General features: G+C 40.6%; 1 protein-coding gene across 2 annotated transcripts in view; it reads left to right on the forward strand.

Moving 5' to 3' along the window:
* Positions 1 to 16,369, forward strand: part of LOC145344943 (uridine-cytidine kinase-like 1) — an 81,286-nt gene that overhangs the window by 48,065 nt on the left and 16,852 nt on the right. For both annotated transcript variants that reach the window (XM_080192315.1, XM_080192314.1), the window contains exons 9-12: positions 1,251 to 1,349; positions 3,489 to 3,582; positions 5,535 to 5,597; positions 10,965 to 11,087. In XM_080192315.1, the coding sequence (XP_080048441.1) occupies positions 1,251 to 1,349; positions 3,489 to 3,582; positions 5,535 to 5,597; positions 10,965 to 11,087 (379 nt within the window). The remainder of the gene's footprint in view (positions 1 to 1,250; positions 1,350 to 3,488; positions 3,583 to 5,534; positions 5,598 to 10,964; positions 11,088 to 16,369) is intronic.

The following is a 16,369-nucleotide window of genomic DNA, read 5'->3' on the forward strand; positions in this document are numbered from 1 at the left end:
CCCTGCTAAACCCTTCCTCTCCTGACTTCATGGTCACTCTGGCTTCTCTATACACATGCGCACATTGGTTTCTAGGGTGAATTTTGAGAGAGAGAGAGAGAGAGAAAGATGTGGGGCTAGAGTGAACAGAGACTAGAGATCAAGGGATTGTGGAACGAGTGTCCATTGGGAGAGTGTGGGGAGTTGGTAAGACTGGGGAAGAGAAGTTTTAGGCATCCTGTAAATTGGGAAGCAGCATGCAAGGCACTGAGGGGAATAGCCATTAAATGGGTGGGGGAAACCTGTGGACCTTACTGTGCATATTGCATTTGGAACTATGCAAAATTTATTGAAAAGAAAATTGTGTTATCAAATCTGAAAATAAAGATTTTAGGAAGTGATGCTTTGTCAGATTCTTCATCTTCACATAATAAAATCTCATTTATCCAATTTGTAAACATGTTAGGAATATCTAGCATTAGAAAAAAATTACTTCTTTGTTAAATGTGTACGCATATCTGCAGTCAGACGTAAAAGTGGCTACAGTCGGCATACAAAGCATAGCAATCACTACTGGGTATAGGTGTGTAGTGCCCTCTGCTGACAGCTAAAATTATGCCCTTTTTTGACATGAGAAAGCTGCAAGGTTGAGACAATTTTGCATGTATGTATATAAATACACACGTAGTTGCTACATTTTCAGTGTTAGTTTTTATTTTCTCTATTATGTCCTTTTCTAAAGGCATTGACTCCTTGCTAAAATGCGATTCCACATGTTATCATTTTTTTATCAGTCTCAACAGCGAGCGTTTAGAGGTGATTGGATAGTGGGAGTGCTGTGCCAGAGCCTAATACTGTCACTTGATATCTGCTTACAGACCTTACAGAAGACGTGACTAGAAAATAGATCCGGCAGGGCGGTATTATAACTGGGACCGCCATTGACTATTGTATTAATCAAGTTTATAGAATTTAACTTCTGATATGAAATTTAATTAATGTAAGATATTATTTGAATGCAAAGGCTTGATGCAAGTTTTTACTGACTATTTCATGGAAATAGCCTAACTGGGATGATCCTTTCAAAGATAAAAAGACTGAGTGCCAGCGGTTTTGCTGTTTGGCAAACTAGTTTTAAATAGTTTGTGACGAATGAATGGTCTTGCAGTATTCTCTAACAGTACTGCTAAGAAGATTTGATTCTACATTTATTAGAAGCGTTGCTTAAGGTAAAGATTTTTCATAGTGCTAACTTTTTTTTATTTCTACAGAGCAGCCCTGGCCTCTGCCCACCAAGGACAACCACTGCCGGATAAGCTAAGTGTCCTTGAAAGCACTCCACAGGTTAGAGGACTACACACAATTATCAGGTAACTTAAGACGTGCTTTAACATTTTTAAGAAATGTATATTTTATAAGAGCAGAGTACCTTAACAAGAGGGGAAGAATACTGCTGACATATCATTCATTCTGTTGACGGAGGAATAGTTTGATGAGGCACTACTGCTGTTGTTGAGTCCAAGGCCCAGTTACCAATTGGTTGAAGGATCCAAACCATCAAGGAGTTGGCCACTGTAGGTCCTGTCACTTTGCTGAAAGGAGGTCAAAAGAGAAAATACTGGAGGATCTCAGCAGGTCTGGCAGCATCTGTAAGGAAAGAAAAGAGCTGAAGTTTTGAGTCCAGATGACCCTTTGTCAAAGCTAAAAGGGCATAGAATATCTCCCATTTTCTATGCCTTTTAGCTTTGTCAAAGGGTCATCTGGACTTGGAAACGTCAGCTCTTTTCTCTCCTTACAGATGCTGCCAGACCTGCTGATATTCTCCAGTACTTTCTCTTTTGGTTTCAGATTCAAGCATCCGCAGTAATTTGTTTTTATCCACTTGCTAAAAGGAGGTGCCTGTCAAGTTTATGAAAAAGTATAGCTGATATTTTGGCTGTTGGTTGCTAGAAAATGGAATCTTTGAGGTCAGGTATGCGATTTCATCCTCATATATCCAGGTCTTAATGTTTTACTGAGATTAGATTGAATCATAGAATCCCTGCAGTGCAGGAGGAGACAACTTGGGTCATCAAATCAGCACCAACTCTCCAACAGAGCAGCTTACCCAGGCCCACATGCCTGCCTTAATCCCGTGCATTTGCCATGACTGATGCATCTAACCTACACATCTTGGGACACTAGGTGGCAATTTAGCATGGCCAACCCATCTAACATGCACATCTTTGGACTGTGGAAGTGAACCGGAGCAGCCGGAGGAAACCCACGCAACCACGGGGAGAATGTGCAGGGCAGAATCGAACCTGGGTCCATGGTGCTGTAAGGCAGCAGTGTGAACCACTGTGCCACTGGGTTGAAAAGAAACAAATAACTTTATCTGAAGCTCTGTGCATTTTTTTTCAGTGGGTCATGGTGAGTGTTCACACTTTGGTTAGGGTGATGGCAGTAGTGAGTTGTGTTGCTTGTCATGTCAGTGGTGAGGAGATCTTTGTTTCTGCTGTTCATGAATCAGCCTCATCAGTTTTTTTGTAACATCAGGATAAAGGACTTCAAGATAACATGCCCAGTAGAAACAACTCAACCTTCTGTTGTAGGTTTGGTTATCCATTACATAAACTAGTTGGGTCAAAGCCATTCCAAGATATTGTGAATGATGGATCAGTCAAACTGCTCATGAAAGCAAACTTGAGAAGTAGGCATATAAACAGATGGTGGGTGTGGGGCTGTGTCAGGATTCTTCCCACTAGAGTGCACGTAGTCTTGAAAATCAATACCTTAATAGGTATAGTGAGATATTAGTTGGACAAGCAATGAAGTCTTATTACTGTTATCTGTTCATATTCTAGCAGTGCCCCTATATACACTTAAAAATTTATAAGCAGAAGTTCTGCCAATTTATACTCGAGCTGTGTGAATTTAGATAGGTGGGATACAAAGCAATGGTATATGTGTGTAAACAAATTCTACCAAACTCAGATAGCCACCTAATCGAAAATAAATCTGTGCAAATTATAAAACAGTAATTTAACCATGTTTGGACCACTTAAAGAAAGAAAGGACCTAAATTTACATGTTACCCGTTGTATTCTCAGTGTGTCTAAAGTAATTCACAATCAATAAGTGATTTTAAAATTTGGTCACTGTTATAATGAAGGGCAACATGACAGCCAATTTGCACACGTCAACTCTCTGATGTGGGCATTGAACCAGTGATCTTTTGACTCAGGTGATAGTGATACTGCAGAGCTAAAGCTTTTTGAAGTTTACAGTTTAGCCTTCAATTAATTTCTCTGTCCCATCATTCCGTTGTTCTTTATATAACTAAATTTGATTTAGTTTTGCTTTAATTGGATGAGTAACTTAATGTCTGCAGTTTTCAATTATTATTTTCAAAATTGTCCTGTAATCTGTAGTTAATTTTTGTTTAAAATTCACATGATGCAGTTGGTGTTTCAGAAATGTTATTGCATATATAATTTTTTGATTCTTTTTCATTGGCTGATGAACAGAAATAAAGATACAAGTCGAGATGAGTTTATCTTCTATTCAAAGAGATTGATGAGATTGCTGATTGAACATGCCCTTTCTTTCTTGCCACTCAAGGTAAGATTGTCAGCTGTACTTGTCTTGAAATCATGAACATCAGGCCTGCTGGGTAAGAAACATATTGCATTTGGCTTGATACTTAATCTGATTAGTTTCGTAATCATTTATCATTCTTGGTAAAACTAAAACCTTGGTCTGTTTTCATTAAAACAAATGATATTATGGGGTGATTGAAATTATGAAGAGCTGGAGCAGAGTACTGAAAACATTTTGTGTGAAATTTTACCAAAAAAAGTCTAGAAATTTATAAAATTCTAACAGGGTTAGACAGGGTGGATTCAGAAAAAGTGTTCCTTATGGTGAGGAAGTCCTGAACTTAGGATCACAGTCTGAGGATAAAGGATAAACCTTTTAGGACTGAGGTGAGGAAAAATTTCTTCACCCAGAGAGTGGTGAATCTATGGAATTCACTACCACCGAAAGTAGTTGAGGCTAAAATGTGTGATTTTGAGAAAAAGTTAGATATAGCTCTTGGTACTAAAGGAATCAAGGGATAAGAGGGGGGAAGATGGATCAGGATATTGAATTTGATGATCAGCCATGATCAAAATGAATGATCATTCATTTTGATCATTCAAAAATGATCAAAGGGCCGAATGGCCTCCTGCTTCTAGTTTCTATGCAAGTGTTATAACGGTGAAAGTAATGGAATGATCTGCACTGGTTTCTCAGGTGTGTGACACACCACAATCCTCCCACACTTGATGGCTTTTTGATTTGGGAAATTTGGGAGTTCCACACTAATACTGGGGAAGGGTCTAAACATGCCGGCGAGCCTGGCTTCAGAGCTCTCGGCTGCTGTTTTGCAAGGGCGCCCTGATCTCTAGTGCACTGGGAAACTCCCTCCTTCTCTGCACAGACTGGGGACCCCGCTTTCATGTTGGCAGTGGCATGTCTCTCTCCCCCTTTCCCTGACATGGGTCACTGGCATCAGGGCCGTCCCAATGGGTCCCCCTGCCTGATCTCTGACATTCCCCCTATCAGGATCCCCAACATAACCCACCTCTGCATGACCCTTCCCCTGTCATAGCCCCCACCCAGGCCCTACATTCCTGGCATTGTTGGTGCTTGTGGCTGCTTGTTGGCCACTGTTGTACTGCCCGGTGACCACTGTTTGATGGGCACCGCCTGGTCAAGCCCCAGACCATCCAAGGGCTTCATTAGCCTTCAGGCCTCCCCAGTGTGACCACTGCACCAAGTGTCTGCTTGTGGAGACCAGTAATGATTCTCACCATTATTGTGTCGCGCCCAATAGCCGGTGAATTCCGTGCGCTGGGACTTGAATGGTTTATACTTATTTAAACACTGCTTTAAATATGCTAATCTGACTCTCTCTTTCTGGGAGCGATCTGGTTTGTGCCATTAGGCAGGGTTCAGGAGAATCACAACCGATTTTTAGGCTCTCACACTATTCACCGAGATCAGCGTGATCTGCGCCAAGTGCAGTGGAGTTGGTGAATTGCCTCCTGTGTTTCTAGTTGTTGAGAGGTCTACCATAAGAGGACATAAGATTTAACATAAAGGATTATAAAGAGCAAGAAAAACATTTTTACACGGGCTTCTGAGGCTGGAAGTGCAGTGCCAATGTTAGTGATTTTTGCAAAGACCATCTCAACATTTAAGAATGCATTAAATTGCTAGTTGAAGGCAAACAAAGGAAGCTATTTGATGAACAGAGTAAGCATATGGAATTAGTACTACTGCTGAAGTGCAAGATAAACATCAACATGGACTCATTGAGAGGAATGTTCTGTATCATTACATCCTCTATGTATTTCTTTGTAAAATATCAAAAGGAATGAAACTTTGGGACAGAATGAGGCTCACAACACGAGCTGTGTCACAGTCTGGCTCAAGTCCAGATTTTTGTATTGGTTTTTGCTATCAGAAAATAATTGAAGGAAAAGTGCTTTGTTACTGATTATCAATTTTTCTTTGAATGTTTGTAGCCTGTTACAGTGGAAACACCTCAGGGAGAACTGTATGAAGGGAAGAGATTTGGTGGAAAAAGGGTGAGCATCTCACTGTTTTCTACGAGTTTTTAAAAATGTTACTGTTTATTGTGAGTTTGTGTTGTTCACCTCAGACAAAACCTTCACGAGTATTGTGCCTTGTTTTCATTAGTTATTTAGAGGAAGAAAACTTTTGTTCTAGAGAGAATGAGGAGGTAAAAAGTGATGATCAGGATTTATGGAAAAAAGGTGAGCTCTTTAGGAAAGAGGGGAATATCACACTGATCTGATTACAAAGATTATTAAGAAAAGCAACAAAACTAAATCCTGAAAATTATTCATTATAGGAAAGGGCACAAAAACCAGGCTGTGGGTTTTTAAATTAAAATTTAGAATTTTAGAAGCAAGTTAGAAGGATTTACTTTAACCAGAGTTATAATTGTGGAATAAGTTATGAGAGAATACCATCGAAATGGTTCATATAACTGGCCCACAGGTATATTCCTGGTGAGAGAAATCAAGGGATATGGTTAGGAACCAGATTTATTTAGTTAATCTTCGTAAATCGGGCAAGCTTGTTTATCAACAATGCCTTTCATTTATATAGTGTCTTTATGACCTCCAGATGACCAAAAGTACTTTGTAGCCAATTAAGTAACCCTTAGAAATATAGTCACTGTTGTCATTATGAAGCCACTAACTCCTGTACATGTGCGGCATGCCAATGATCTAATTCTGTTGTGCTCAGCTTGCCAGTACACCAAGATTGTTTGGCTGATTAAGAGCCATTAAATACTTTATATGAAGCACTCCTTATTTCATGATTGGACTTTCAAACCTGTTCTTAAATTACACTTCAATGATGTGCCTAATTTAACAATAAAAACAAAAGTAACCCTTTTTTTCTGACCACTGTATTGCTCTGCTGCTAACTGAAATATGAAAAATTGCAAATACAAGAAATCTAAAAGCCCAAATATTGAAAACTCGTAGTAAGTCTCTTGTATCTGAAAAGGGAGGACCAAGTTCCAGATATAGAGTCTTTGTCAGGGCAGCAATTGAATAGAAACTTTCTGGCCCCGTGCCCTATGGAATGTTGTGTTAGGTGAAAGTAGCATCGCTCACGTGTAGCATGCATGGACTGTGGTATGTAAATTACAGCCAGTATTTTTTGGTTTGTGTATATTTACATCTGACAGCACGCGCGCACACACATGCATACACACACACCACCCCCACCCCAATTCAGACTCAATATGCTGGCATTAAAAGATATTTAAAACAGCATTATAAGTTATCTATACGAACCATGATGCAATGGACATATTTGTCCAGTGCATTTAATATTGACACCAGCTTCAAAATAAAGGTTTAAGATTTTTGTCTTTCTTAAAAAGATATTGGTGAAGTAATTATTCATAAAGATAATTCATTAAAGTTCTAAACATCTTCAAAAAGGGGATGGATTTGACTGTTGCTGAAACAGGGGAGAAACAGAGCTGTGATTATTTGAGTGGCACCATTTTTGGTCCTGACTGCTGCTGAGACCATTGCTCACTGTGACATAAGGATGCAACAGAATTGACTGTGCCTTTCTGGATTCGACTGTAACATTGGCAGCAAACACAGCCTTATGAAACATGACAGGGAATTTTTACATAGTGTGGCCTCAAATACCAAATGTGACGATAACCAGGTAATCTATTTTAGGTGTTGTTGAGGGATAAATGTTGGCCAGGACACCAGGAGAACTCCCTGTACTCTTTGAAGTAATGACATGGCAATCTTTTACAGGGAAAGACAGGGCCTTGTTTGACCATCTCAGCTGAAAGACTGCACCTCAGACTATGCAATGCTTTACGATACGAATGGAAAAAGATGAGAGCTGTCCTAAGGGAAGGGTGCTAAATTGGGGGAAGGCTAGATGCAGCCGGATTAGGCAGGAGCTTAGGGATACAGACTGGGATAGGCGGTTGGAAGGCAAGACCACGTTAGGCATGTGGGAGTCTTTCAAGGGAAAACTGCAATGGGTGCAGGAAAGGCATGTGCCGGTTAGGAGAAAGGATGGGAAAGGTAGGATTAGAGAGCCGTGGATTACTAGAGATATAGAAGATCTGGTTAGGAAGAAACGAGAGGCGTATGTCAGGTCTAAGCAGCTAGTAATGGAGAGAGCGTTGGAGGAATACAGAGAGAGTAGGAGGGATCTCAAAAGGGGAGTCAGGAGAGCAAAGAGGGGGCATGAGATGGCTTTGGCAGGTAGGGTCAAGGAGAATCCAAAGGCGTTTTACTCCTATCTTAAGAGCAAAAGGGTGGCTTGGGGTAAAATCGGTCCTCTCAGGGACAGACGTGGGGAATTGTGCTTAGAGGCAGAGGGAATGGGGGATGAATGAACACTTTGCGTTGGTATTCACGAAGGAGAGGGGCTTGATGTCTGGTACAGTCATCGAGGGAGCGGTAGACCAATTGAAAGATCTATTGATTACGAGGGAAGTAGTGTTAGGGCTTTTAGGTAGCATTAAAACCGATAAATCTCCGGGGCCCGATGGCATTTATCCTAGACTGCTTAGGGAGGCGAGAGATGAAATTGCTGGGCCTCTGATGCGAATCTTTGTCTCTTCTTTGGACACAGGTGAGGTCCCAGAGGACTGGAGGATAGCGAACGTGGTACCGTTGTTTAAAAAGGGTAGGAGGGATGGCCCGGGTAACTATAGGCTGGTGAATTTAATGTCAGTGGTAGGCAAGTTGATGGAGAGGATTCTTAGGGATAGGATGTATGAGCACTTAGAGCGTTGCGATCTGATTAAGGATACGCAGCATGGCTTTGTAAAGGGGAAGTCTTGCCTTATGAGTCTGGTAGAATTCTTTGAGGAGGTGACAAAAACAGTCGACGAAGGACGAGCCGTTGATGTCGTCTATATGGATTTCAGTAAGGCGTTTGACAAAGTCCCTCATGGTAGGTTGGTAGAGAAGATTAAAGCTCATGGGATACATGGCCAGGTATCTGGATGGGTAGAGAACTGGCTTGCAAAGAGGCGTCAGAGAGTAGTAGTGGAGGGGCCCTTTTCTAGCTGGAGGTCTGTCACTAGTGGTGTGCCGCAGGGCTCAGTACTGGGACCTCTTCTCTTTGTAGTGTATATAAATGACTTGGAAGAGGGAGTAGGTGGTGTGATCAGCACATTTGCTGATGACACCAAGATGGCTGGATTGACAGGCAGTGAGGAGCAGTGTCTGGCAATACAACGGGATATTGATAGGCTGGTAGATTGGGCAGATACATGGCAAATGGAGTTTCATCCGGATAAATGTGAGGTGATGCATTTTGGCCGGAATAATGTAGGGGGGAGTTATATGATAAAGGGTAAGCCCATAAGGAGTATAGAATCGCAGTGAGACCTGGGGGTGCAAGTGCACAAGTCTTTGAAGGTGGCAGTACAAGTGGAGAGTGTGGTGAAGAAAGCCTGTGGTATGTTAGCCTTTATAGGAAGGGGTATAGAATATAAGAGCTGGAGTCTAATGTTGCAGTTGTACAGAACGTTGGTTAGGCCACATTTAGAGTACTGCGTCCAGTTCTGGTCGCCTTACTACCGGAAGGACATGGAGACTCTGGAGAGAGTGCAGAGGAGGTTTACCAGGATGTTGCCTGGTATGGAAGGACTGGCGTATGAGGAAAGATTGAAGAAATTGGGGCTCTTTTCCCTTGAAAGACGGCGACTGAGGGGGGATCTAATAGAGGTATATAAGATTATGAAGGGTATAGATAGAGTAAACAGAGGTAAGCTATTTCGTATGGTAGAGACACATAGGACAAGGGGTCATGGACTTAAGGTGAGGGGGGAGAGGTATAACACAGATATTAGAGGGAGGTTTTTCACACAGAGGGTAGTGGGGGTATGGAATGCTCTGCCAGGTAAGGTGGTGGAGGCAAACACGCTAGAGTCATTTAAGAGTAACTTAGGCACGTGAGTGGGTTGGAGATGGGTGGATATAGGAGATTGTTTTAAATAAGGGTGATTAGCATTGGGGCGTCCCTGGTAAGGTAAATGGATATGGTACAATAATAATGTTTTTTTTTCCCTTTTCATTCACAGGTTTTAAGTCGGTCCGCCTTGTGTCCAACGAAGGGCATACACACGATGGGTCGTACTTGGGCTGCTCTTGGTTGTTCGAGATTGGCCTAGTGCTTCATGTCGTTAGTGTGTGCCTAAACTGGACCAGATACTGGGCAAGACGACAGTTCAGTGACTATCACTGATTGCTGTGCAGACACATGGATTTGGGCCGGTGTCTGTGGGAGTTTGTGCATTCTCCCCGTGCTTGCGTGGGTTTTCTCCGGGTGCTCCGGTTTCCTCCCACACCCCAGAGATGTGCTGTTAGGCTGATTGGCAGGAATAAATTGTCCCTAAATCAGTTTCCCTCAGTCGGGATGGCCATAAAACATTAGACAAGGGTCGTGGGTGGAGAGGGGGACTGGTGGTGTTGAGATGGCGGTGCGGGCTCGTTGGGCCGAAAGGCCTGTTTCCTGGGCTGTTTTTGTTCTTTGTTCTGTTTTACCCTGGGCAATGAAAATCATGATGTGGATATGTCGGCGTTGGACTGGGGTAAACGCAGTAAAAAGTCTGACAACACCAGGTTTCAGTCCAGGTTTCGAGTTAGCCTGACGAAGGGGCTAACTCGAAAGCTAGTGAATTCACTATCAAATAAATCGGTTGGACCGAAACCTGGTGTTGTCAGACTTTTTACCATGAAAATCATGGCAGTTGTAAAATTGAGAAGGTTCATTTTTTAAAACCTCAAAAGCAGTTTAGAAAACTGACAATGATGGCAATTATAGAATATATATAGAAATATTGTGTGTGTTTAAGCGTTATCTCTAAACATTTTGCTTAGCTCTGTCAGCTTTCATTTTACAAAATTAGATGACTTCTTTAAAGGCAATTTTAAAGTTTAGAAATTTGAAATAATTGTTAGAAATAAAATAGTTTAAATGTGATTGTTGCATGCCTTTGCTGTACGTAAGTAACTATTGCATCCCTGTTAGCTGATTGACTTGTTGATGGCCTAGTGGATAAAGGTTAAGTCACAAGCCACAGACTTAAAAGCTCCCTAGTTTGAATTACTCATGAATGGCGAGTTAGCTGATCATTATGCAAGAAAATCACCCTCATATATTTCGGCTAGAGAGAGAAACATGGTAAAAGTTCCTTTTACTGAGCACTTGTCCAGTGGCTTTGTAAAGTGATGTGTGTGAATACTGGATTAAAATATGATTAGATTGTGAACTGTTCGTACCCATGAGGAAGTATCCTAGCAAAACTCTGCCTTTTTAGATGAAATTAATAGAAAAATAAGATAAATTGCTAATTTTGTGCAGCAATTTTACCTGTAAGTTCCATATTGCAATTAAATGAATTATTCCCCATTCTTTAGATAACAGGAGTCTCCATTCTTCGTGCTGGTGAAACGATGGAGCAGGCACTAACAGCAGTGTGCAAGGATATTAGACTAGGAAAAATTCTTATTCAGACTAACCATGACACCGGGGAGCCTGAGGTACGTAATATACTGTTAATTAAGTAATGCTGGGGAATCTAGTTTAATTAAGCTTGTGACAATTGTCTCGTGGATTAGTTTATAATCTGTTTTATCTGAAATATTAGCCTAGTTAATTGCTTAAAGTCAGTCACATGGTAAACAATGTTTTCTTAATTGATCACCAGTCTGTAATGGAGCTACCAGTAAGTCAATGGTTTTGAGAAATAATTAATGTTGAATGTGTTTATATAAGTTGATTGCTTAGTGCTTTTGTAAAATTGGCAGCACCCCTGATGGTTCTACCAAATCATTAAGCCTATAATTGTAAATCTTTTCCAGTTAGTTTTTGCATTCCTAGACGTTATAGAAGTTGAGTACTCTTGGAAAGTAGTCCAATAGCATTAAGTTCTGGTGCATTTAATACAATTGGCCTGAATTTTCGTGGGGAAGAGAAATAGAAGATGCTTCACCATAGAAGGTTAAACAGCTTATTTTGCTTCACTTTCCTTCCTGCCTTAAGTTTCTTTCTTTCATGCGTTAGTTCATGCCAGGGTATAGTTCCAATAACTTTCTAGTGCTTTGTCCAAATGGTTCCTGTGTGAGCCACCATATTGAGTGTTTGCGGCACAGAGTCAGTGGTTATTGCTCAGGAATCTATTGACATGGCGGTGTACCTGAGACATTTGTGGAAGTTTGAACGCCCATGGTCAGCCAGCGCAGAGGAATACTGAAAGGAGAGAGTGAAATCCTGGATGTGGATCCTTTGTGAAGGCATTTGAGAAAAGCATTGTTTGGAAGAATATTCCAAGGTGTTTCTTCAAGAGTGGAGTTTGGAAACATTCGCGTTTGCCCACTTTATATTCCATTTGCCAGATTTTTGCATGCTCAATCTATTTTTTTTTTGTAGCCTCCTTATGTCCTCATAATTTACTTTCCTACCTATATTTGTGTCATCAATAAATGTATTAACCATACCTTTGGTACCTTCATCCAGGTCATTTCAACAAATTGCAAAATGTTGAGGTTCCAGCACTGAACCCTGTGGTACATTACTCAGTACATCCTGCCAATCTGAAAAAGCCCCATTAATGCCTTCTCTCTGTTTCCTGTTATCCTCACCAACTTCTCATAATTGATTTCTGCATTACCGAGCTACTTATAACATGGTTATAGATTAGTACTCCCCACCTATAGATCATCTCATTCAATAATCTCCCTTATCTTTTTGCAAGAATGCTGCTAATTCTAAGTTATTAGCATATAAATGCATACAACTGACCAATTATGCATGGATTTAAACAATTCTCAAGCTCTCCCTTCTCCTGTATCCACCTTCCCCTTAATTGTCCTATTTTTAAAAATCCCTTTTTTCTTAAATTTTATTCAGTTTGGCCACTATTTGTGTGTTTAATTCTATCCTGATTGTTTTTAAAGCATTTTCTTCTATGGAGTATGTGTTGGTTGCTTGATGATTTTAAATGTCCCATTCTACTGACAATATGAACCATTTAATTTCATGTTGTTTGTCAAGTAGTTGTGCAAGTCTGTAACCCATTCTTCAGTGTAAAATTGCCATGCATTTCCACATGTTAATTGCTTCACGTAGCAAATCACATCTGCACTCCCACCTGCCACACATTCTTGACTTTCAAATTGATCTTGCCCAAAAATGAAAAGGAATCTGCCTTGTGACCTTTGTTTCTCTTCCCCTGACATGGTTCCTATGTTTTTGGTGGTGCCTGACTCTCAAATTCAGTTCTCTTAGACTCATAAGGACACAGATATCTTCAAGCTATCAATTTGCTTGATATATCATTGTGTTCCTTTTACTAGAAAGTACATCAGTGCCAGATTGAGATGTTCCATTGAATTACACCCAAGGTGAGACACTGCATCTTCTGTTACATGGCATGCCCTTTCCTGTTTCTGTATCCCACCCTCTCACTCAAATTTGTACATTCTGTTACTTATTATACATTCTAATTCCACCCTAAATCATTCATATTGAATGACAGAGCAGACTCAAGGGGCTGAATTGCCTGCTGCTAGTTCTTCTGTTGTTATGTTGTGGGCTCTGGAAAACCTTTACTATCAAATACAACATGTTCAGATTTTTAAACTTAAATCCGACAAATTCATTTGATTCCATGATTAGCAAATTTTGCATGTTGGTTCTTTATTTTAGATTATATTTTGTTAACCTGGCATGTTGTGCCTGTCATTTTATAATTTCAAAGTTATCCCAAATTCAAATAATTTTGTTGGGTTGATAGGTTTTCTTGGTGTTCGATTTATTCCTCTCCAGAGTAAACTTACTTTCACAATACTCAGAAAACACCTAGATTGTCGCTCCATCAATCGCCTTTCTGAAAGTCAAAATGTGGCCATCACTCCCAAACATCAGCTGAATTTCCCTTCTGAGTACTTGGACTGGCAGCTCATACCAATTTATTTTATCAGTTCCAATTTTGGAAACCATCGTGCTCATGGCCAGTGGTTCCAAATAGTATATCTTTATCAGAGACAGAAGTGCTTGCAAATGTTATGTGGAAATTAACAGCAAACTGGAGCCAAGCAATTGTCAAAAAGTCTGAATGAGTTAATACTAATACTTTGAAAGGCTCAGAATCAGGTGAATTTATAATAGGCAGCAGAGATAGCAGACCAGCTGAACAAATACTTTGGATCTGTCTTCACTAAGGAGGACACAAATAACCTTTCAGAAATACTAGGGGACAGAGGATCTAGCATGAAGAAGGAACTGAACAAAATCCTTATTAGTCAGGAAATTTTATTGGAGAAATTGCTGGGATTAAAACCTGATAAATTCCCAGGGCCTGATGCTTTGCATCCCAGAGTACTTAAGGAAGTAGCATTAGAAATGGTGGACCATTGGTGATCATTTTCCAGCATTCTGTAGACTCTGGAAGAGTTCCAGTGGATGGGAGGGTGGCTAATGTAACTTCACTTTTTGAAAAAGGAGGGAGAGAGAAAACATGGAATTACAGACTGGTTAGCCTGACATCGATGGTGGGGCAAATGCTGAAGTCAATTATTAAGGATGTATGTAATAACTGAGCATTTGGAAAGTGGTGACAGGATCAGTCCAAGTCAGTATGGATTCGCTAAAGGAAAATCATACATGACAAATCTGGAGCTTTTTGAGGACTTGACCAATAGAGTGGATATTGGGATTCTGGATTTTCAAAAGGCATCTGACAAGGTTCCATGTGAGATTAGTGAGCAAAATTAAAGTTCATGGTTTTGGGGGTAATGTGTTGATGTGGATAGAAAACTGGTTGGCAAGCAGGAAGGAAGCAGAGAGTAGGAATAAACTAGTCCTTTTCAGAATGACAGGCAGTGACTAGTGGGGTACCGCAGGGCTCACTGCTGAAATCCCAGCTGTTCACGATGTACATTAATGATTTGGCAAAGGAATTGAATGCAACGTCTCCAAATTTGCAGATGATACTAAGCTGAGCGGCAGTGTGTGCTGTGAGGAGGATGCTAAGAGGCTACAGGGTGACTGGGCCAGGCTGACTGAGTGGGCAAATACTTGGCAAACGCAGTATAATGTGGATAAATATGAGGTCATCCACTTGGTGGCAAAAACAGGAAGGAAGATTAATATTAGCATGGTGGCAGTTTGGAAAAAGTGGAAGTGCAGCGTGACCTGGGTGTCATGGTGGAACAGTCGCTGAAGGTTGGCATGCAGGTACAGCAGGCAGTTAGGAAAGCTAATGGCATGTTGGCCATAGCAAGAGGATTTGAGTATAGGATTAGGGATGTCTTGCTGCAGTTAAAAGGGGGCCTTGGTGAAACCACACCTTGAGTATTCTGTGCAGTTTTGGTCTCATGGTTTGAGGAAGGACGTTCTTGCTTTTGACGGAGTCCAGCGAAGTTTCACCAGACTGATTCCCGCATTGGCAGGACTGACATATGAAGAGAGACTGATCAATTGGGTTTGTACTCACTGGAATTTAGCAGAATGCGAGAGGATCTCATAGAAATATATAAAATCCTGATGGGACTGGATAGGCTAGATGCAAGAAGAATGTTCCTGACATTGGAGAAGTCTAGAATATGGGGGTCACAGTGTAAGAATAAGGGGTAAGCTATTCAGGACTGAGATGAGAAAGAGCTTCGTCACTCAGAGTTGTGAACCTGTGGAATTCACTACCACAGGAAGCTGTTGGGGCCAGTTTATTAGATATGTTCAAGAGGGAGCTGGATGGTGGCCCTTGTGGCTAAAGGGATCAAGGGGTATGGAGAGAAAGCAGGAGTGGGATATTGAAAGTGCATGATCAGCCATGATCATACTGACTGGTGGTCTAGGCTTGAAGGGCCGAATGGCCTACTCCACCTATTTTCTATGTCCATATCGTGACTATGCTATGACAGTTGATGTCTTTAAATTTCTTGTGGTGGCACCAGTTAAAATAGTTTTCGCATTTGGTACTTAATTAGTAAGGCATGTCTTTAAACTGCAAAAGGATTCATGTGATCCTAGAAATCTTTCTTTTAAACACAAGAAGCAAAAATCTATTGTAGCTCAGCCCAAGGACTCAATGGGTTAATATCTCAGTTGATTTACAAACTTAAAATTTGATGATGTCCAAAAGTCTATATTCAGCAATACAAAAGCTGTGGTGACTTTTTTGAAAAGCAGCCATCAGCAGGAAGGGTTAGTTTTTCTGCTTGTTTTCAAGGAATGAAACCTGCATGTAATTGCGCCACTTTGGGTAACTTTTTAAAACTTACCCAATCAAAGAACAAAACTTTAATTGAAACTTTTTTCGTAAGTTCTTTTTTTAAACTTCCTTTTGCCCACATTCCTTTAAAACAGTTTTGAAGTTTGCTACTTACCACAACACCTTTAACCTGCAAAGGGATTGTAGTTTTTAAAAACACTATTCAAATTAAGGTAAAATATTTTGAACGGTTCAAATTGGATTTCTGTCAAACATTTTCAAGGCTGGAGCTCATCTCTGACAAGACCGTCCCTTTTCCACAGTTGCAAAAATTAATTTTCAAAAAGAATGACACGCAAACCAACTTTAATTTGAAACTTAATTATATAAGGGAAATGAACAGGCTCCCATTTATACTTACACACAGCATTAAAATATTGGAACTCATAAACCGTTACAGGATTCAATATCGTAGCCCAAGGAGCTCTGCATCAACAAGTTCACAATGTAAAACATAACCCAAATTCTGCCCAAAACTTACACCTGTAGAGATAGAACGAGTACAAACTTGTACCACCAACATTAAAGGCCAGATAACAAAGGGATAAT

Source organism: Carcharhinus amblyrhynchos, chromosome 7 (assembly GCF_965287045.1).
Source record: "Carcharhinus amblyrhynchos chromosome 7, sCarAmb.v2.hapA, whole genome shotgun sequence".
Lineage (NCBI taxonomy): Eukaryota > Metazoa > Chordata > Chondrichthyes > Carcharhiniformes > Carcharhinidae > Carcharhinus > Carcharhinus amblyrhynchos.